Source organism: Mirounga angustirostris, unplaced genomic scaffold (genome assembly GCF_029215605.1).
Source record: "Mirounga angustirostris isolate CCGP_5_RB_7025 unplaced genomic scaffold, mMirAng1.0.hap1 SCAF_2, whole genome shotgun sequence".
In the NCBI taxonomy this organism is placed as follows: Eukaryota; Metazoa; Chordata; class Mammalia; order Carnivora; family Phocidae; genus Mirounga; species Mirounga angustirostris.
In genome coordinates, this window is record NW_026991710.1 from 49751346 (window position 1) to 49774322 (window position 22977).

At 36.1% G+C, this 22977-nt stretch overlaps 1 protein-coding gene across 1 annotated transcript in view; it reads left to right on the top strand.

Annotated features, from left to right (window-relative positions):
- Positions 1 to 22977, top strand: part of ADGRL3 (adhesion G protein-coupled receptor L3) — an 819557-nt gene that overhangs the window by 660282 nt on the left and 136298 nt on the right. Inside the window, exons 10-11 of the mRNA XM_045881084.3 lie at positions 9481 to 9666; positions 12700 to 12738. Of these exons, the coding sequence (XP_045737040.1) occupies positions 9481 to 9666; positions 12700 to 12738 (225 nt within the window). The remainder of the gene's footprint in view (positions 1 to 9480; positions 9667 to 12699; positions 12739 to 22977) is intronic.

The window sequence follows — 22977 nt, forward strand, 5'->3', positions numbered from 1 at the left end:
TAAAACTTTTATGATATTGTGAACTCCAGATATAGAAGTCCAAGAGGCATTATAAATCAAGCAAGCAAAAGCTTCTAGCATACATGCATATGGGTTTTCCTGTGGAAATAATAATTACCAAAAAAAGTCTACCTTTGGAATCTTAAGCTATTTGATAAATGTTCTGTAACCTAATCATTTATCAGTGTTAAAAGTATACATATGTGTGACAGAATCTTGCAGACTCAAATTTTCAGGGCTTGTTTAGTTGCAATATGTTGAACATTTTTATTATTAATGCACTGTGGGGCTTTGAGTTGATTTCATTACAAACAGAGACCAGATGTGCATTTATGCCAAAAGGGCTATGGGATGAATCCTTATTATAGCAATTTGTGTGGATTTATGTACTCCTAAAGTGAAGAGTCCTTCCATGGCACATTAGCTAGGCTGAGGAATTTCTGAAAGAGATTTTTTCCTGAGAAATATTACAAATGATGGCCTTACTAAAAGCCTGTCTGTGCCATTTGCTCTTTTCTCTATTTGTTTTTAACCAGGCTGATCCTCAATAATACTGTATAATAATCCATAAATATCTACCCAGTAGATCATTTAGCAGATGAGCCATAACTATCTATTTACCCTAAATCATGGAAGAACAGTGGTTATATTGACTCTAGTTACCCTCTTACATATGCATCTCCATACTTGTTGCTATTCATAATGATGCTTCTCCAATTTCAGCACTGTTCCTGCCACAGTTTTTATGTCCTTTGATTTTATTACAATGTAGCTCAGACCCCAGGGCAAATAACTCTTGCTGGATGTGATCAGATTAAGAGATCAGTAGCATATCTCCTTACATTAGCAACTTTTAAAAAATACTCCCTACATACTTAGCCCAGGGGGCAATATTAATTCAGTAATAATTCACCTAGAAAGCTGAGTGTTTTCATGATAATTCCTGAATATAGTTAGACTATTTCATTGCAGGAATTACTGGGTGACTTTAACTGATAATGATGCTTAATTCTTTTCTTTCCTCTGCAGACCTCCTAATCTTGACAAAAGAGATAATTCTTTGCAAAGACCAGACAGCTGTTGCCCATTTGATTTATGGATGGGTGTTTTTTTTTTTTTCAATATAACGAATACGTTCCATATTCCAGAGCTTTTCTGTTTAATACTGTAGAGTCTGTAAAATTATGTAATATTACAATTATATTAAGATTATAGCATTTAGGCAGTGGAATTTATAATAATGCCTTAGCTTTATTTCTTAGAAGTTTATAAAATCTTCAAAAGTGTAACAGGAGGCTTTGGAGCACCCTGAATCAGATTATTTAACTAGCCCAAGGTCAGTGTTGGAGCTGGGTTTTTAGCGGGGTCTGCCTTTATCAAGACGTCATGCGTAGCCACAACACTGATTAAACTGTGCCCAGATTTTGACTGCCTTTATATCACACTTACTTTCCTAGTCTCTCTTTACTTTTGTCCACCCTTTTACCTGGTGTGTCCCTCATACCTCCAAATTTTTATGCTATTCATGGAATATAAATGGTAGTTGAATAGGTTTCTTAACCACAAAACTCCAAAACTTTTAAATATTAACATTGTAAACCTCCAAGAGAGAATTTGTATGCAGTATTCACAGAGCGATTTGTCTAAATTATCTCCCTGCTCTCCAAAGCATCTTTCACAGAATTCATACCTTAGCTCATTTCCTCTGTCAGTACCGGAGTCCCAACAACAAACAGACGGAACATTCGAATAGGGTTTGTTGACAGTGTTATTGGCAGAGCACAGGTGAACTGCGAGGGATTGAGCAGGAATGCAGTGCTATAACAGAGGTGGAACTGTTCCCAACCCCAGGCCTGTGGTTGCTGTATCAAAGGAGTGACTAAAAAATGGAAGCAGATGTCTTTGAGAGGAAAGTTGACCTACGGACAGAAGAACAGACAGAGATTCAGTCTAGCCTCAGGCAGCTTTTCAGAAAGAGACCTAGGGGAATAAATACCCTGACCTCACTTTCCCTCCTCCTTACATTCACTTGCCCACCTTCCCCATTGGACAAAGTCAGTGGAAGCCAGAGAAAAAGGGCGCTCTGAATAACATCCTAAGTTCACCCTGTAGGGCAGAGAGCAGGATGGAGGAGGATGGAAAGTGGCCTTGAACCACGAATTGGAAAGTACCCAGCATAGTTCTCAGCTTTGCGCTTCTCTTCTCATCCCTCCTCCCTTTCCCACCCTCTTCTCCTTTCTCTTTGCACTGCCCCCCACCTCCCAGTCTTCCCCATCCCCTCTACTCTGCTCTTAAATTCCCCCTTTTTCTAGTGGATTTTTTTTGTCGTGTTGAAAAATTAAAGTAAAATAGCTATTTTTCATGATCCATTCCTTCTCTCTTCCCTCTTTTGTTGTCCTGTGAACTTCAAACTTTTAAAATAAAGGAACACTTTTTACCTCTTGTGAAAGCATAGATGAGAAAAGAAAGGAGGGAGTGACTCTCTGTAAACAGTGTATTCAGTTTCCCCTCCTTAAGAGTTCAATGAGTGAAAGCATCTTGGAATGTGAGGCACCTCCTTTATGACTTTATAGTATTTCTGGGGAATTGTTGAGGGCTTTCAAGGAAAGAACACCTCTGGATCAGTCTCTGTATCTATACCATGGAGAGGATCATTCTTTTCATTATTGATAATACTGTTCACCCACTGTGTGTTTGGCACCACTGTATACACAAGTATACACAAATAAATGGATCGGGATGCTTACTTTAGTTTGAAGAAGCAAACTATATTTTCTTGTTTGTTAAGAAGTGAGTGATGTCCCCCACCCGCATCCTTGCAGTCAGACCATGAGAGAGGAAGAAAACAGGCAAAGAATCTTGATGGCTTCTGATTCACAAATGAATTCAGGCTACTTACGTACAGGTGAAATTATAGATTAAATTTTGTGTGGTGATAAAGAGTAGATTATATTTTATTAGAGAAAATGTAAGCCTCTAAAGTCAGAATTTCATGAAGAAATTTATTACAAACTAGCCAGAATACTTTCATAATGATGAGATTTAATAAAAAGCATAATTTGTACAGAAAGAAAAAGGCAAAAGTTGTACACAAAGGAGTCTTTACCCCAGCAACAATAGAGAAGGGAGCAGGAAGAGAGAAAAATTGGTAGGTAGTTTCATAGATGGATGGGTGGATGGATGGGTGGATGGATGGATGGTTGGATGGATGGATGGATGGTTGGATAGAAGGAAAGGCAGGTTCAAAGATAAATGGATGGATAGAAAGACAGATTGGTCTTCTTCTTCTTGAAAAGCCAGCAAATTTAGTTCAGAGCTTGGGCTCTTCAATCCTATGTAGCAAAATATTCTTTTTTCTCACCTTAATTACTGCTTGCTAAAATACAGTCTCTGGTTTTTGCTTGATCTCTAGATTACACGCAGATTTTCAGAAAGGAGTTTATATTTTCTATGTTGCATACCTTTAAAGAGCTTACTGCACTTTACAATTCCTCCAGTCTTTTTCAATTTAAAATTCTTTGAAATTACAGTTTTGAATAGCTTCCATATTTCTTTGCATATGAAGTGAGTTATTCTTCCTATTTCATTACCTGGTTCAACTATTATATGGAAAAGAAATGCCTGAATTGTCACTGGAAAATAGTCTTTCTATTTCTAACAAACTGAAGAGTCTTGTCCTTTGTTTGTTCACAAGCTACTGACAGATTTTGAGATAAGTAGAGTTCTTCCTGCATTTTCTAAAGATGTGAAGATCCAGAATTGTAGTGAAATGGAAAGAATATGGTCAGTGAAAGCCTAGTCTGGAAAGGCAAACTTTGAGCTATGAATGTTAAGGTCACAATGGCTGTTGGAGAATCCAGTTAATGACACCACCTTGGAGTTCCTCCCTTTCCTTCCCCTCCCACAGCCAATGGTATAGTGGGCCTATTGTTGTACTTATAAATCTCTCCCAAATCAGGCCACTTTTCACCACTGCTACCCTAATCCAACACAGCTTCTGCTGCTGGAGCTCTTAGCAAGGTCCCTTTCATCCACTCCAGAACCCTCTAATCCATTCTGACTGATTTGATTTCAAATACAACTCTGATTAGACCACTCCTGTTTAGACACGTTAGTACCTTCCCTCGCTCTTAGCGCAGTTCCCCAAATCTTCATCATGACTTCTGAAGGGGACCACTTAATCTGCCCCTTGCTCACTTCTCCAGCGGCCTAAATCCCACTTAGAGCCCCCTTTGTTCAGTTCCCCTAGGACCCATGTCCCTCCCTCCTAAAGTGTCCTCTCTGCCTAGAGGCCCTCCTCTACCTCCCAACCCAATTCCCTTCCCATTCCATCTCACATTCAACATTATTCTCTAGAAAAACACTTCCTAAATTATTTCCTAACTACAGACACTAGGGTAAAATGCCCTTAAACTGTGTTCTGTATTGTACTCAACAAAATTAAAATTAAATAATTCTTTAGTTAATTTATTAAAAACCCTTTCCATTGCTAGTATGTAAGTTCCTTTTTTTTTTTTTTTAAGATTTTATTTATTTATTTGACAAAGAGAGACACAGTAATAGAGGGAACACAAGCAGGGGGAGTGGGAGAGGGAGAAGCAGGCTCCCCGCTGAGCAGGGAGCCCAATGTGGGGCTTGATTCCAGAACCCTGGGATCATGACCTGAGCTGAAGGCAGACGCTTAATGACTGAGCCACCCAGGCGCCCCTGTACGCTCCTTTTTATTGGGAACCATTTTATTCAGTATTGTAGCCTCAGACTTTAGCCCAGTGCTATTAGAAATTCATGTGTTAGGGGCGCCTGGGTGGCTCAGTTGGTTAAGCTTCTGCCTTCAGCTCAGGTCATGATCCCAGGGTCCTGGGATTGAGCTCCAAGTGGCATCGGGCTTCCTGTTCAGCGGGGAGCCTGCTTCTCCCTCTCCCTCCGCACTTCCCCCTGCTTGTGCTTTCTCTCTCTCTCAAATGAATAAATAAAATCTTTAAAAAAAAGAAATTCATGCGTTAATTAAAGAACAATTAACATATAGACTGAATAAATTGTTGAACTTATAGAGACAGTCATCCTATTTTTTAAAGTAAGATACAATATATATTTACCACATATGCATACACAATGTATACTATGTAGGTATCAATATTGAATTCTGAAGGTAGAAAAGTGTATTTTTTCTTTCCATTGTACCTACAGTACCCTGTCTTCCCAAATTACAGTTATTCTAGTTGTTAATTTCTCTTGCCTTCCCACCCTATTTCTAGCCTGTTCATTACCCCTCTACTATATTCCCATAATACCTCATATACATTTCTGTAATTAAAATTGCATTGTTGCATTATTATTACCTGTCTTTATGCCCTACCCCCACCGCCATCCTAACAGGTAGAATGTAAGGTTTGTGAGTATAAGAGCTATATAACAATCATTTTTATTTCCTCAGGAAATGACGAGTGTCCAAATGATTGTTGAATGAATGGGAGATTTTTACTATGATTTCTTAAGTTTTAAGAGGATCAGGATCAATTTTTATTTTACTTTAAAAACATACTTTCCACATTTTTATTATAAACATTTTTATAACTTAATTGTACTTCAGTGTTTTTTTTTTTTCTTTACCTTACAACTTTCTTTTCGGTGAATATTGAGTTTCAGAGTTCTTTGGTGGACATAATTAGATTTATTCTTCATAAATAAACACTTCTTGAATGCTAAAATACAGCTACTATTTTAAGATAATCCACCAGTGATTTTCGTATTTGATTCACTGTTTTACCACACTAGATTATCTGCTATTGACACTTAGATAGTGAACACCATCATCTTTTATGTTGGGAACAGTTATATTTTGACTGATTAGTCATCTACATTTTTAACTTTTTGATGACTGTACATAAACAAAAAGCTTAAATTTTTATGTAAGGAAACTACATAGGCCTTCTTTCCACCTTTTCATGTCCCACCCTAATACTATAATAACAAATTTAAAAACTATGATTATACATCTACACAGAAAAAAAGAGAAATGAAATAACAGTATGAAAATACCAGTTGTTATCAATTCTTATTTTTTCTCTGTTTGAGAAACAATTTTGCTTTTCATAATATTCCCTGATAGATTCATCAAAGTCAGTACTTGCCTCCTTAGTTTCAAAGAAAGGAAATAAGGAAAATATATTACCAAGTTCAGTAGATCTCAAACTTTTTTCAAATTTTTTTCAACAAGTAAATCAAAAGAGGTCTTCCTCTGCCCTGACATTTCTCATAGAAAAAATAATATGTGGGGCACCTGGGTGGTTCAGTTAGTTAAGCATCTGCTTTGGGCTCAGATCATGATCCCAGGGCCCTGCTATCAAGCCCCGCATCCATTGGGCTCCTGCTGAACAGGGAGCCTGCTTCTCCCTCTCCCTCTGCTGCTCCCTCTGCTTGTGCTTTCTTGCTTTCTCTCTATCAAATAAATAAATAAAATCTTAAAAAAAAGAAAAGAAAAAATAATATGTGGTAATAAAGGCATAGAAGAAAACAATATAACAACAACAAAGGTTATAGAACAATTATACAATACAATGATTAACAAAGTAAAACCATAAAGATCTACAAATATATTCATTTTTATAAGAATAGCATAGATGGAAACTACAACAAATGCCATCACATTAAAATCATGCATTGATTAAAAGAACATTCCCTTGGACAATTATAGGAATTCCAGCTACTGGATATTCATACACACAGGAAGAGTTTTTCAAAGTTACCAAGCACTTCTATCATGTGTTTAGACTTACTAAATGGAATACTGAATTTGAATACTTAGCGAATACTAGCATCTCACTAATTGAATTAATGAATACCAAATTTTATAAATCATTCATTGATTACTAGATTACCAGTAAGCAGCCTTTAATTGTATGTAAAATTAAAATGTATGAATTATTATCACATTTATGTCACTTGGTGACCACTTAAAAGTACTTTCATGGGCGCCTGGGTGGCTCAGTCGTTAAGCGTCTGCCTTCGGCTCAGGTCATGTTCCCAGAGTCCTGGGATCGAGCCCCACATCAGGCTCCCTGCTCAGCGGGAAGCCTGCTTCTCCCTCCCCCACTCCCCCTGCTTGTGTTCCTGCTCTAGCTGTCTCTGTCTCTGTCAAATAAATAAATAAAATCTTTAAAAAAAAAAAAAAGTACTTCCGTGACCCATCAGTGGGCCATGAATGCTACTTTGATCTACATTGAATGTGTTGTGTACTTTTTCTTGAACTCTATAATGTATTCCATTTGGCTTTATAGGTATTTTAGGTATGTAGTCCTTGACCATATTTTACAAATTTGTTAAAGTTAGTGCGGATATTTTCTAGTTTTAAGGATTTCTAAAAAGTACTGATTATATAGTAAATACTTTAACATATTCTTCTTGTAAAATTTAAACATTATAGAAAAGATTTTTCCTATGATTCCCATCTTTCAGATTTTGTTCTATGTGCTTAAATATATATAAAATAAATATAAAAATATCATGCTGTATGTATTGTATTTCTTTTTCATAGATAACATGTTTATATGCTACTGTTGTTTTGCATTTTTATTTCATGAATACCATGCTAATAGATATTAGCATATATAAATAATTTATTTAAAGATTTTATTTATTAGAGAGAGAGAGAGCATGAGCAGGGGATGGGGAGAGGGAGAAGCAGGCTCCCCGCTGAGCAAGGAGCCCAATGTGGGACTCCATCCCAGGACTCCGGGATCATGACCTGAGCCAAAAGCAGCCACTTAACCGACAGAGATAAATAATTTTTATACTTGCATTTATCTTAACTCAACAGAGCATGTTGAAAATTGATGTTAACGATATTGATCTCCTTTATACTTTTAAGCTGTTGTACAGTATCCTATGATATTTATATACATGAGTAGTTTTCTGCAGGTCATAATCCATTTTGTTTTCTGTTATAAACAAGCTAGAATGAACATTTTTGGACATTTCTTTTTTACATCTGTGGGATTATCTTATATCTTATGGCTGAAATTGATAAGAGAAATCACTCAGTTATATAGTTTTCAAAATTTAATGGACACTGGTAATTTGTTCTACTTGGGAGCTATACAAGTATATATGCCTAGTAGTAATTTCTGAGGGTGATAGACATTTCCACAAATCCCTGCCAACATTTTGTTACTACACATTTTTTGCATTTAATTTGGATTTTTCTATATATTTGAGGATGAGATTATTAATGATTTAGCTGTTCCAATAGCTCTAATTTATGTATTTGTTTCTTCAGCATTTGATCCTGCTACAAACATTTATTAAGCATCCCTTAGAAGATACTTATGATAACCTATGTGACTAAGAATCTTAGTCATGCTCCTTAGAGCTGTCTGAATACCTCCTAGGAAGATAGCCTTACAGAGAGGACTTTTCTCTGTGTGACCCTAAATTTAATTATTTTTTATTTTTTTAAGATTTTATTTATTTACTTGTCAGAGAAAGAGAGAGAGAGGAAAAGAGTGCACAAGCAGGAGGAGTGACAGTAAGAGGGAGAAGCAGGCTCCCCTTGGAGCAAGGAGCCCAATGCGGGATTGGATCCCAGGACCCCGGGACCATAACCTGAGCTGAAGGCAGAAGCTTAACCAACTGAGCCACCCAGGCATCCCTAACCCTAAATTTTATATTGGACTGCTGAAAAAAAAAAGGGAAGGAAAAAAAAAAGTTTAGTAAACATGACACTATTATGTATTTAAGTTGTTACAGCGTAAAATATCCCTATCTTCTTAATACCCAAAACTACCAGATTTATTCACATGAGCACGGGGTATTAGTCTCTTTTTTAACATCCTTGGAGTGTTGATAATTTGATATATTCTTATAGAATACACTTGAAAAGTCACCATATATATAGCTTCCAAAAAGGAAGATGCTAGAAACAGCAATAATTTGCTACCTAGTGCATTGGGATCAAAATCTCTTACTTGGTTAATAAGAAAATGAAGACCCTTTGAAAAGCAGGGATTGTATTTGAGATAAAATTTTCACAGATCTTAGCAGCCAGTCAGTAGCCTTTGTGTACTAAGTACTAAATTAGGCATAATGGAAAATTTGTGCTTGCCTCTGAGAACTTAGAATATGGTTGGGGAGTCATAACACAAACTTACCGACATCAGATTTAAAAACCCACAGAGAAAATCAAAAGGCAAACCTTAGATTTGACCACTCACATGGATAATTAAGGTGAGAACAGTTTTCAGAAGTAAGATTCCTCAGGGGGGTGCTTCCTAAAGATATAAATTTCAAGTTAGGTATTGCAGGAAAAAAAAAAGGATTAACAGGAAAACTCAGGGCATATATTCCAGGTGAAGAGGGAGTTTAAAAACTATTTCTTGGCTTGATAATTATAATTCATATGCAAAAAACAATTGTTCACTCAGAGACCAATAAAGTCACTTATTGAAGATCTCTTTCCTTTTTATTCTGTGTTCAAAATTGCAGTTGAAATCTGGAGAGACAGCTGCCAACATTGCTAGAGAGCTGGCTGAACAAACAAGAAATCATCTGAATGCTGGAGACATCACCTACTCAGTCCGCGCCATGGACCAGCTGGTAGGCCTCCTAGATGTACAACTCCGGAACTTGACCCCAGGTGGAAAAGATAGTGCTGCACGGAGTTTGAACAAGGTAAGGACTTTGCTTAGATATATATCTATATCTATATATATATATAATTTTTCAAAGATATATATATATATCTTAAAAGCTATAGTAAAATCAGTGAGACTGCTCTGGTTAATTTTTCTCTTTCTATAAAATCAGATCATTCTAAAGAGCATCACTAGTTATATTCAATCTGCTTCACTCTTTTATTATAATGGTGACCCTATTTGGCCTCTAATCTAAAGACACAATAAGTGATAATCTCTCCTTATACATTTTGAATTTACAATTCTATTTTCTTTGGTGTTTACTGTTTTGAATGCTAAATTCTGGCAAGGTCAACATGAGTAAATGTGATTTATTTTGTTTTTTTTTCTTTCATACTTTTATATCAAAATAATCATAATAAATAAATGTCTAATCAATAAGTAGAAGTTTAGAAAAGAGCCACAATGAGAAAGCATATTAGCAATTCATTAAAGATGTTTAAAAATGAAATAATTTAATCTAATTAATGTACTTAAAACTCATTGGATAAGTAATTAGGTTTTAATTTATATTTCCTTTTGATATTTAAATTTCTCAGATTTTACTTCACTATGTTAACACTTTTAGAAGGTTTAATTGTATTTCAGCAAATTTGAATTGTAAATATTGAAAATAATTCATTTTTTAAATTTCAGAGAAGATACATTTTTTATATTCTTATTTCTACTTGTAAGTATATAATATATACTTATATAAACATAAGCATTTTATATGTTTATTGTATATAACCTATCCACTATATAAGCAGTTTATTTACATAAATATGTAAAGTATATTTTACATCTTTTTAAGGAGTATAATTTATTCCTTATAAATTCACATGGCGAATTAACTCCCCAATGAAAAGATACTAGGATTGCTACGTGTGTTCCCTGAAAGGTATTTGTGTAGTAGAAGTGATCAGTTACTGAAACTGGATTTTAGGGCCTTGAATGTCGTGATAGTCCTCCTCCTTAAAAAAAAGCAAGAATTTGGCAGTAACAGACTAAAGTCGTCTAGGGAATTCACTAAATGAACATTCCCCTTTAGAATGAAAAATGACTTTTGAGAGTGGTCTTTTAATATGTTAAGTTTTTTTGTGTCTCATCAGACTAAGAGTCTCACTGATCAAGATGGAAGAAATTTTTCAAATAATGATGGTTTGATACAGGAAGGCCTGACATTCTATCTGGCAAATATGGTTTTTCCTGCAATTTCATCCTCAGAAAACAGATTGTTTTATCTAGTAGATATAAATTATTATTAAAGTTTTTTTTCATGCTGAGCATAAAAGAGTTATTTTTGTCACTTATGCCCCTGATAGAATCACAACCAAGTCCCTGATAAAATGTAATCCACAGCTGCCTATGTAATCTGGACATGCTGTGATTTTAATGTGTTATTACCCAGGCTGACTGTATGCTATTAACGAATATTGCCGCCAGCTATTGTTATCCTAATGTACTGGAAGTAGTAATTTCTATTAATGTTACATATCCATAACATTACTTGTTATAGCAATACTTTGTATCTTTATTTAAAAATGGTGTTGATGTCTGACAATATCAGGTAAAGCTGGTAATTAATGTCACATTCTAACTGGCTACAGCTAATCAGCTTGCCTACTCTGAATATCAAATAACTACATAATGGGCAAATTTCCATTTGTGAAGCTTTTTAATGCTTTCTTTTGTTTCCCATTTGGCTCTTTTCAATTGTTTATATAATGTGGTCTGTCATATGTTAATTTGCATGATGGGGTAAGGAGATGGGAGGGCAAAGGTTATTCACATGCTTGCTGGCTTGCTCTCATTTCCTGTGGTTCCCACTGTTCCCTGAAGCCGTTATAACCCATCAGATTTGCAAAATCAACTTGGTACAAATCAATTGAACTCCACATTGAAATTGAAGCGTTTAGAGTCCTGCAAAACCAAGATGCGAGTCAGTGATCCAAATGACAGCATTGGCAATTTACTTGCACTCATTCCTCACTTAATTCTTTAGAGGAGTAACTGCTCGATGCTCATTGAAGACTGTATGAATTAAAGTTGAGAGAGTATTAGCTGCACAAAAAGCATCAGAGTAACTGCTTCTTAAACCTGGGTAATTTTCTCCTTCAACAATCAAGGCTACTGAAGGAAAAAAATAGGGAAGAGGAAGAAAGTCACAGTCTAATTCCTGAAATTTTGTGTCATTTATTCAAACAGGGCAGTTAAACTTACTACTTATTTATTTTATCACCAGGAAAAAAAAAATGGGATTGAATATGAGTTGTTATTAACCTTTTACCCAGAAAAACATCACTCTGTTTGCAAACAAATAAACGAAAACAGGCTTCTTATCCCACAGAAGTTTCTAAAATGTTTAAGTTTTGTTTTGTTTTGTTTTGTTTTTGTTTTTGGTCAAAACCGTGAAAAGGAATTATTCAAGATATAAAAGCAGTGATAAATCAGAAGATTAATCACATTCTTCTAATCAGAAGTTACCTATCTGTTGGTATTTTTCCCTTGGAACCAAAGAATCATAATGAATGGGCACTTCTATTTTTCCGATAAACAAAATTTCTTGTGTTTGAACATATGGTTTGTGGTGCATATTAACCATCTATATAATCTTTAAACCACAAGCAATGTGGGTTCCAAATTTTTGACATAATTTACTTAACTTCGTATGTCTTCATTTGTGGCTCATGAATTAACAACTAACCTAATGTGAAATGAATCATTTCAAACGACTGAAGTATGATTTTTACTAATTTCTACTAAATTTATTCCAAGATTTCCTCCCATCATTAACAACTTTATACCATCCAGTTTTCACTTGGGTATTCTGAAAAGGTGCTGGCGACTAGTGTTCAAGCCATTCATTGCTTACATTTTGCTGCTGCTTAGCTTTCATTCTCTTCTAGAAAGTAGTGCACAACAAAATAAGGTGTTTTGTGTAGATGTGTTCTTTTATTTTTCCTGTTTTCTTCTGTCACTAACTTGTTTTTTCTATTCTGTGTTTAATCTGCTGTCTTAATGGATTCAGCTTCAGAAAAGAGAGCGCTCTTGCAGAGCCTATGTCCAGGTACTTTCTGCGTTTTTATAAATGTGTTAAGTTGTTGAATTGTCTCTGTTGGTGGTAGCATTTATGGGCATCTGATAGAAAAATGATAACGTACCCTGTTGAGCTAAAGGGATTTCAGGGAGGGCATGCAGGGTGGGAATAGAGAGACATGTTGCAAAGGTATGTGCCTAAAAGAAATTTGGCAGTGCTCATGCTCTGTCATACAAGATGAACACAGACCAACAAGGAGGGGTAACTTGGTATGTGACAATTTTGATCACAACTAAAAGGTGAGTTGGGTGTAATATATAAATCTCTCATTTCTTCATAGAGGTGTGTATGAAAACATTTCATTAATACATTAGGCCAATTAATATTGAGTAGCAAATCACTCAGAAATGACATATAATCAAAATTCTGTAAGGCAAAGAATAGTCCAGAACATTTGGAATATCATGCTTCTGTACCAAAATGTTCAACCCATGCTGTGACTGTCTTATTTTCCCACTCACTGTAAACATTTTAGTCCTGATACAAATGTAATTTTTCTCCAGTTGACATGTTATAATTTGTTTCTAAGCAGGGTAGAAACCATTGCTATGTTTATGGGTTCTGTGTGAAAAGATCCCAGAAACAACCTTTATAGTTATTTTTACAAGGGAAGAAGGCAAGAAGGCAGTGTAGAGGTGGGCAAAAATTTCCTTTTTTCCCACTAGGTTCTTTGGCTTGTCTAATGATTAAATTGACGTAAAACAGATTAACAGGAGAAAAACAAATTTAATTCCATATGTACAGGAGCCCACAAAAGATATGAGACTCAAGGGCAGTCAGGCAGTTGAGGCTTAGATGCCATCTTGAGCTAAGGGATGGGAAAGGGGCCAGGGGCTTCAAAAAAGAAGAGGGAAAATAATTTACATCAAACAGATATTAGATAATGTGCATTTTACTTTATAAATTAATGAATCTTTGGGTATAAGAAACATTCCTTTGTTTTTGTTTTGTTTTGTTTTTTCTTCTAAGGCTTTGGTAATTTTATATATATATATATATATACACATATATATATGTATACATGTGTATACATGTGTATATATATGTATATATATATGTATATATGAAAACCTATTCTCTTAGTATGTACAATAGGTAGAGAAGTTGAAGTATTCTTTAGCAATGAAAGCTGAAGATCATTTTTGAGCCATATTAGGATTGTTTTTGATTGTAATCTATGCTATCCCCTTAATGGGGCCTTGGAGATGATTAGACTTCCGGTATTTAAATCTATGAAATGCATGGCCATTCAAACATGAATCTCTGATGGAAAATTAAGAGCACAGTTTACTCAATGGTTGATTTCCTGGTGTTATAATTGACTGGCTGTGAATAAATGTTTCAGCTATTGACTAAACATCTGATAAGACCAAATACAAACAGAATATTTGTGAAGCAGAAATGCTCTGCTCACTAAGACATGGCATTACTTCTGTTCGTTGTCACGTAGATTATTACTCCATGAAATTCTAGGGTAAATAATACTTTAAGCTTTAGTCTATTTGAATTTTAAAGACTTGGCTAATGTCCCTGGTGTTTCTGCTTGGAGCATATTCTGAGCTATCTATGAAATAGGTATAAAATACACTAGAAGTGCTTTATGTTTAAATTTGAAAAAATATAATTATTTAGGTATCATGAGATTCTTAAAAAATGTGGCCATTCCACGTTTTAAGTAATGATTCTTCTAGGTTTGACTTTGACCATTAAATCCATTTAGCTTTTAATTATTTAGAGGTATACTGTCTATTCTATGAATTGCCTAGATCCATCTTTCCTACATTTATTTTTTACTTCCTACATTTGTTTACTTCACCAGAAAAGCACAGTAAAATCTGGACCATCATCTGTCAACCATGATAACTGTTAACTGATCTGTAGGTGAACAAGTAAAAGGTGGTTGCTTTGATTTTTTAAATAATATGTGAATCCCCAATACTCGTTACGCTTGCACCTCCAGAATTTTAACAAAACCAAACAATTGGGTCCAATATTTTTTTCATTTAGTTTTAATTTAGATTACACTAAATTCTTTGTTTAGTGTCAAAAGATAGAAACTAATATGAGTCATAGTAAAAAAAAAGAAGAAGAAGAAATCATTACCATGTCTTGGGCAAAAGAGATACCTTCATTTAAGAAGAGAGTGTTAAGTTTTATGCCAGAGAAGACAAGTAAGGCTTGTGTTACATATGTATATTAGATAACTACTGTGATGTCATGTATAAATAGAAGGTACCTGAAAGATGAACATGAGTTAGCTGGAGAGATGAGATGACTGGCCCAAGGTCACACATTAGCACCCATGGCACTATGGGTGTTCTAACACATGCTGTTCTAACGTGCCTCCAATGCTTTCTCAACATCAACAATGATTTATTATTGAGAATAAATGCAGTTATTAAGCAGTAATTATGTGGCCATCACTGTGGGGGGTAGTTTGCATAAATTCTTATTTAATATCCACAACAATCATTATTGCTATTTTTAACTTAGAGTAGAGAAAATGGAGCCCAGGGGGAATTAAATGACTTTCACAAGATCATACAATAGTAATTGAGGGGTTCTTGAATTCAAAGCTAGGATTCCTGACTCAGAATCTCATGTTCCAAATCCCCAGGATACCTCTGTTACAGAACTGACTTAATTATTTGGTGTTAGGAGTCAGGATATATCTTCTGGTTTATGTTTATTGATTTATTTTACTGTATTTCAGGGATAGTATAGAGTAAAATAGTTTTTTCTTTCCTTTTTGTTTGAGATTGAGTTGAAATGGCTGTATGATAATCATTTTTGTACTGTTGATTAAGTGCAAATACACACATAATTTGCTTTGAGGTCCTTTTGTTTTCAGAGGACTCTGTGATCAAAAAATTACCATATTAAGAGAGGAGAAAAACAAATAGGAAATACAGTAACTCTGTTAAAGGAGGATCTGTCAGGGATGCCTGGGTGGCTCAGTCGGTTAAGCGTCTGCCTTCGGCTCAGGTCATGATCCCAGGGTCCTGGGATCGAGTCCCGCATCGGGCTCCCTGCTCTGCGGGGAGCCTGCTTCTCCCTCTGCCTCTCTCTCTCTCTATCTCTCATGAGTAAATAAATAAAATCTTTAAAAAAAAAAAAAAAAGGAGGATCTGTCAAACTGTTTTGCAGAGTGACTGCACCATTTTGCATTTCCAGCCAACAATGCATGTTCCTTCACATCCTCAGCAACGCTTGTTATTTTTTGTCTTCTTGATTATAGGCATTTTAGTACAGATGAATTGCCACAGTCCTTAACTCCAGTCATGGAGTGGGGGCAGGGGGTCTGGGAGTGTAGTCCTTGAACCAGTAAAAATGCACATGGCTCCAAAGAGAGATGCATGAGACTCTGGGAGGAGAATATGACCTCAAACCACTTAAGAACAACTACTTTCATGTTCTTTAAATGTAACCAGCACTGAGATTTATATTTTTTTCTCATTTTTTTTTAAAGATTTTATTTATTTATTTGAGAGAGAGAATGAGAGACAGAGAGCACGAGAGGGAGGAGGGTCAGAGGAAGAAGCAGACTCCCTGCCGAGCAGGGAGCCCGACGCAGGACTCGATCCCGGGACTCCAGGATCATGACCTGAGCCGAAGGCAGTCGCTTAACCAACTGAGCCACCCAGGCGCTCTTTTTCTCATTTTTTAAGTAGTAATATTGGTGGGCATTGTTCTCTTCTTTAGCAGGAAATATTAAGAATTACTGGCATTCATTCTTCATGGCTTTAGAAGCAGGACGTTTCCCTAGTAAAGAAATAAGTATTTTTTTTTTTTTTTTATCAGCAATTCCTTTTGTTCTCCAGATCTCAGAGGCAGCACATACTCCCTGGAGAGTCTGCAGTCGACCTTGCTTAATGGAAGATATAAGAACATACAGTTATCCATATGAATCTTTTGAGTCATTCTTTGGAATCTGCTATTAACTGCACCATCAGGTTGAGAACTGATCAGAAAAAATTGGTAGATAGATGCAAATGAATGAATACACACACGCACACACACACACGCACACGCACGCACACACACACCCCTGGTCTCCTTCCTTCCTTCCTCTCCTCCTCCTTCTCCTCTTCCTCCTCTGCCTTCTTCTTCTTCTTCAAAGGTAGATGGTCTGTGTTCTTTAAAGCTTACAAAGTATTTGGGGATGCCCGGGTGACTCAGTCGGTTAAGCATCTTCTTTCAGCTCCAGTCATGATGTCAGCGTCCTGGGATTGAAACTTGTGTTGGGCTCCCTGCTCAGCAGGGAGTCTGCTTCTCCCTCTGCTACCCCCCTCCAAATAAATAAAAAAAAGCTTTGAAAAAATTTTTTTAAAAAAGCTTACAAAGTATTTGAAACAAGCCATCTGTTTATTTCAATTTGGAACTATGATTTGTTCATTACTTATTTATTAATTTAGTGTTTGTTTTACCTTAATTATCCCCTAGAGATCTCTATCCTAGGCACCAGCATGGAAAAACAGTATCTGTCTTCAACTATGAAAAAACACCAATAGTAGTTAACAACAAAAACAGTCAGGAATTAATAGTTGAGCACAGGGGCCCAATAACCTTATCAGCACTGGGAATGCAACAATGCACATAACAGGCAAAATCCTGCTCTCCCTCTTAGGGTAAACTTTCTAGGGGCAGAATATAAATAATACAGTAAGTATGTGAAAAATATGGCATATGAGATGATAAATACTAAGAAAAAGAAAGCAAGAAATGCATCACTGAGGTGATATTTGAGCAAAACCCTGAAGGAGGTGAAGGAGTGAACTGTGCAGCTATGCAGAAAAAAGCCCTCTAGCAGAGAGATAGACAGTTCCTGAGGCCAGTGTGAAAGAGAAGAGGGTCGTGGGACATGAATGTGCAGGATGGCAAGGGCCCAGATCTGACAGAGCATTGTAAGGACGCTGGCTTTTATTCCCAGAGACACAGTAAACCACTGTGGGTTTCTGAGCAGAGTGATGACATGAACTAATGTGTTTTAAAAGTGAAGAGTAGACTATTGCAGGAAAACTAAGGGCTGAAACAGGTTGACCAAGGACAATAATGGGCAAATAGAATAGGAGTGTGAGATGCTGACATAACTACTCAGGTTCAGGATCTTTTTTTTTTTTTTTTTTTTTAAGGGTAGCAAACAGAACTTGCTAGGGGTGGTATGTGAGATGCCAGAGGAGGAGGAGCCAAAAATGACAGCAATTGTTTTACATGAGCAGCTGGAAAGATGAAGTCCTATTTATTGAGACGGTCTGTCTGTGCCCAAAGTGGGACAAGCACAACGAGAATTTCAACTCTGGGGCACGTCCACTTTGAGATTCCCATTAGCTGCGCAACACGGATGTTAAGTCTGCAGTCAGATAGACAAGCATGAAGTTCAGCGCAGAGGTCCGGCTAGAAAGAATCGTTTGGCCCCGTTTCACTCCGGGCGGCATTTGCAGGTGAATTCATCAAGTGCTAGGTGAATTCATCAAGGGAATGAGTGTAGGGAGAGAAGAGAAAAGAATCTAGGTCTGAGCCCCAGGACACGGTCAGGCTCGAAGAGGTCAGGGAGAAGAGAAAGCGGCAAGAGAGGCCACAGGGCAGCCTGAAGGAACAAGAAAGACCTGCAGAGCGTGGCATTCAGGAGGCTCCCCAGGTTCTCATTTCACACAGGAGGAACTAACGTCAAGGGCTGCCGAATCTGCTCAGAAATGCTGACGCAGCTTCTCAGCGATTGAAAGGAACGTCAATTTTTGCTGAATTAAAAAAAAAAAAAAATCCCGGAGCCCATATAGCTACATTATGATATGTACTATCTAAACATTTTTACCTCTTCCTTTAATTTTGGGGTCTTTAATGCAGACTTTTCTGTGAACCAAAGTTGCTACTTGCACCTCTGACAAAGTGCAAATTGAATTACGCCCGTTTTACTTGTCTGCCTTTGGTGCATAAGACAAGAAGGATTCTAACCTCCATTTATACTGCTAGGAAGAAATTAATGAGTATTTTCAAGTTCCTTGTTTGGTCACTTAATTGGCTGTGTGACAAAGAGCTCCGTGGTGCATGTCAAACAACTTTCGGAATCCTCTAATGATTTGTGCTTTGCCTGACTTGTGATACTATTCTGTGTGGCCTGTCAGCCTGGATATCCTTGTTAAAGTGGCTAGAATAAATTGGCTAGTGGTGTGCATACAATGTAGTATATTAACTACAGCAACAGGGAGTACTTTTAGCAGCTCTTTCAAGAGATTTCGATGTTTGCCCATAAGCATCAAAGCCAACCCAAACTTTCATTTAATATAATTAAAAGGACATCTGAAAGTAGTTTGAATCACAGCAGGTTCTTGAGGTTTGGTAACCCTTTGTTAAAACCCTGTGAACTTAATATATTTCACAGCTTGATAAATCTGCACTTGATTTGTGTCAGTAAGAGAGAAAATACAAATCTGCACCCTGCCTGTTTCGGGTGCTCTGAACCTATTGCTAAAAGACATTGAGATCAAAGAAAGTGACTTCCATCTGCAAAACCAGAGTAGTTTTCTTTAGATACAGAAGTCCTAAGATTTCTGCCCAATAAGTTATAGTCCTTAATTGCTGTTATAAAGCAATCATTGACTCAAAAGACAGTAAAACCATTTGTAATGTATGCAGAGTAAGTTTTACAGGTTATTATTTAACTTGGACAGGTCAGTTCAGCAATCTAATAATTAAAAAACCTCTAAGGACGATGGCAAATGTGGATGATGGAGAGGCTATTCTGACGTGTGCAAAGACCATCATTCTGGGAATTTCTCAAAATTCCTGGGGTGAATGTGTCAGGTCAAGCAGTGAGGGCTGCTTTACAGAGTTATTTCCGTTTCTTCCATTTTGCACGTTTCCTATAAATAAACAAAATGCTCCAGCTGCTCTTTGTATATACATGGTTTATGAATGCTTCAGGAAGTAATTCCTATGAGGGTTAAAAAAGACCTTGTGTTTTCAAATAAAATGTTTTCATCTAAAACAAAAATATTTTCCCACTTCTTTTCACCAAGTTGCATTCTCACTTGTAATTTTTTAATCAGAGCCTGGGTCATTACTTAATTGTAAAATTGTTGATTTAAAGTCCTTTCTAATGCATCATTGCTTTCTGAAGGGTTTACCTGCAGAAAGGTTTTTGAATACATAGAATATAAATAGATAGTATTTCTGTGCAAACACAAAAAGCATACACATCAATTTACTTTGTTATTTCTTTAATATCTTTATGATCACATAAGCTAACCAGAGGGAAAATGATGTTAAAAATAGCATTGCAGATTTAAGATCCTACTTTCTGAAGTTATCATTACCTTTTCTGGTGCAGGTCAGAAAAGAAATGGAAGTTTTAAGGTGTAATTTGCAGTAAAGTAGTTGCCTGATGGCTTGGAACCAAACAAATGATTTTTTTAGTACTGCTCCCACCAGAGTTATAATTTTGATATTTTCCTTTATCTAATGTACAAATTTTATACAGCTGGTAGTAACAAAAACTTAACTAGGTGGCTTAAACAAACCAGGGCTTTATTCATATGCATATAAAAGAAATGCAGACAATGTAGTCCAGGATTAGCATGAAAATTCCACATCAGAGACCAAGGCTGCTTCTGTTTTTCTATTCTATTATCTTTAACACATGGGCTTCCATCCTCGAAATGAAAAGATGGCTACTTAGGTTCCAATCATCTCTTCATCCTAATCTCTACACAGGAAGAAGGAGAAGGACAAGTAACTAAAAGATTCATCTCTTTTGAGAATGTTCCAAAAGACACATAGGTGAGCAGTGCACAGTGATTCTATGTCTAAGTCAAAGAGTGTTATTGGGCAGCAAGCATTCTTAGAGGCAACCAAAAATACTTCTTTTTCTCATATCGTGGTACATATTGATATCTTCATCCATTTTTGATATAATAACCTACCATAGATTTAAGACCATTTGGGTTACTTTTGAACCCTACAGATTAAAATTCTCTTGTGACCATTCTGTTAGTTATGGTCTTGGGCAATCGTTTTGTTAAAAAGGTTATTTCAAATCACTTTCAGATAGCATTTTTCTTCTTTTTTTAAAGTAGTAGTTGTTGTTTTTTTAAATAGCTAATATAGGCGCATCGTGTAAAATTCAAAAAGTAAGAATAATAAAAATGTCTTCTCACCATGGCCATGGCATTGCTGACTCGGGGGTGTGCCCCTTACAGTGTGATCTAGTTGGAAGATGCCCCCTGGAGTTGTGTAGTGCAATCCTGCCTTCCCTCTCTCTCTTCCCAGCTCTCCTTCAAAACAATCACTATTATCAGCCTCTTAAATAGCCTACCAGAGAAGACTATTTTTATTCTTATCCATGTTTTTACAATATTTTTTTTCATAAATCTTGTTATAAATCACAGAACAGTGTTGTTCTCTCTGCTTACAGTAAGGACTTTGGGAGTAACTTGTGGCAGAACCACACAATGGGGCAGCATTCCTCCACTGAAATGAATAAATGTGTAGAGAGAATCACAAGGTAGCCTCGTATCATGGTTTACATCAACAGAACAACTTAATTCTTCATCAGTAGGAAATGGGTTGAATAAACTGCTCTACCAAATAATGGAATACTCCTTAGGCCACAGAAGGAATGAGGTAGGTCTTGCGTTGATTTAGAGAGTTGGGTGGGGTATATTAGAGGAGAAAACAAACAGGCAAGCAAAAACCAACAGATAACAGCATGATTATAGTGATCACATTTGTTGGTATGTATGTGTAAATATTTACAAGTCTGCAGAGATCCACAACAAACTCTCAAAGTGATTTCTTCTTTGGGTGAGGTTGGTGTTGCTGTCCCATAAACAGATTTTCAGGCTTTAATTTATGTACTTCTAAACAATGCTATTTACAAGCATATACTTTTTTTTTTTTTACTGACATACATTATTTTATATATTTATATGTCCTACTTCAAAGTAAAAATTTATAAAACTGAACTGATGGTCCCTCAAGAACAGCTTCTCCGGGGTTTTTTTCTCTTTATTTCACAACCATTCTACCAGTTCTCAGAAAAAATACCTAGAGTCATTATTATTTCAAGAAGAGCGTTTTGGATATTTTTATGGTCGAGTTTATTTTGAAAACAATGGAAACTCTCTTCCCTTACCTTCTGCGATACCACACTCTTCTGGCTCTGCTTTCTTCATCTCAGATGTTGACCATTCTTTCTACATTTTCTCCTCTATGATTGGGTTCTTCTTCTACTCAGTTTCTCTGGGTAAGGTCAGACATACCAACAACTTATTTAACTTCATGATCCCTAAACCTATGTCAAGAAGAGATGTTTGAGTAAGCTCCAGCTGAGGGGGTAAGAACATGCCCCAAATATGCCACTTAGTCATATTATTTTGAGCTGAAAGCAATGAACATATGAAATTAACCCTTATCTTCCATTAGTTTCCCTTATATACTTCCTAGTTACTTTCCCACAACCTACCATTCCTGAAAGCTTAAATCTTTTTCCTTTATCTTGTTACTTCTTCACAAATGTATTGTTCTTTTATTTAAAAAATTATATAAGCTAGCAGTCCTAACTGCTTTTTTAAGCCTTTATTTTTGCTATATAAGTTCCTAGATGCACATAAAAATATTAAATAAAATGTGTATGCTTTTCTTCTGTTTATCTAATGGTTTAATTCTCAGGTCTTGGCATTAAATTGGTATATACCCTAAGAGGGTAGGGTAGAGGGAAGGTTTTCCTCCCTTACCAGGCTTCTGTAGGCCTTTTAAATTGATTCCATTCAAGTTTTACTTTGCACTCAAAATAGGCATCCTCCACCTTTTAAAGAACAAAAATTTGCTTCTCTTTATTTCCATTTTAAATGCGTGCCATCTCATTGCCTACGTTCAAATTCTGTGCACTGTGCTTCTTTATTTTCCTTACCAACTGACTTTAATTAATCAATAAATTTTTAAAAAATGCCTGTGGAATCTCTACTTTTCTTCATCCCCAGAGTTAGAATGTATGGATTTGAACCCTGGTTCTGCCGTAGGTTAGTTAATTAATCTGTAGCAAGTTACTTCACTTCTCTGAGTCTTAGTTTTCTCACTGCAAGGTGAGGATATTCATGTCTACCTCATTGAGTTATTGTCAAAATTAAAGGAGTTGATGCATAAAGCATTCAGATGAGAATTTGGAACATACTCAATGAATATATTTTTAAATATTTATTTATTTATTTGAGA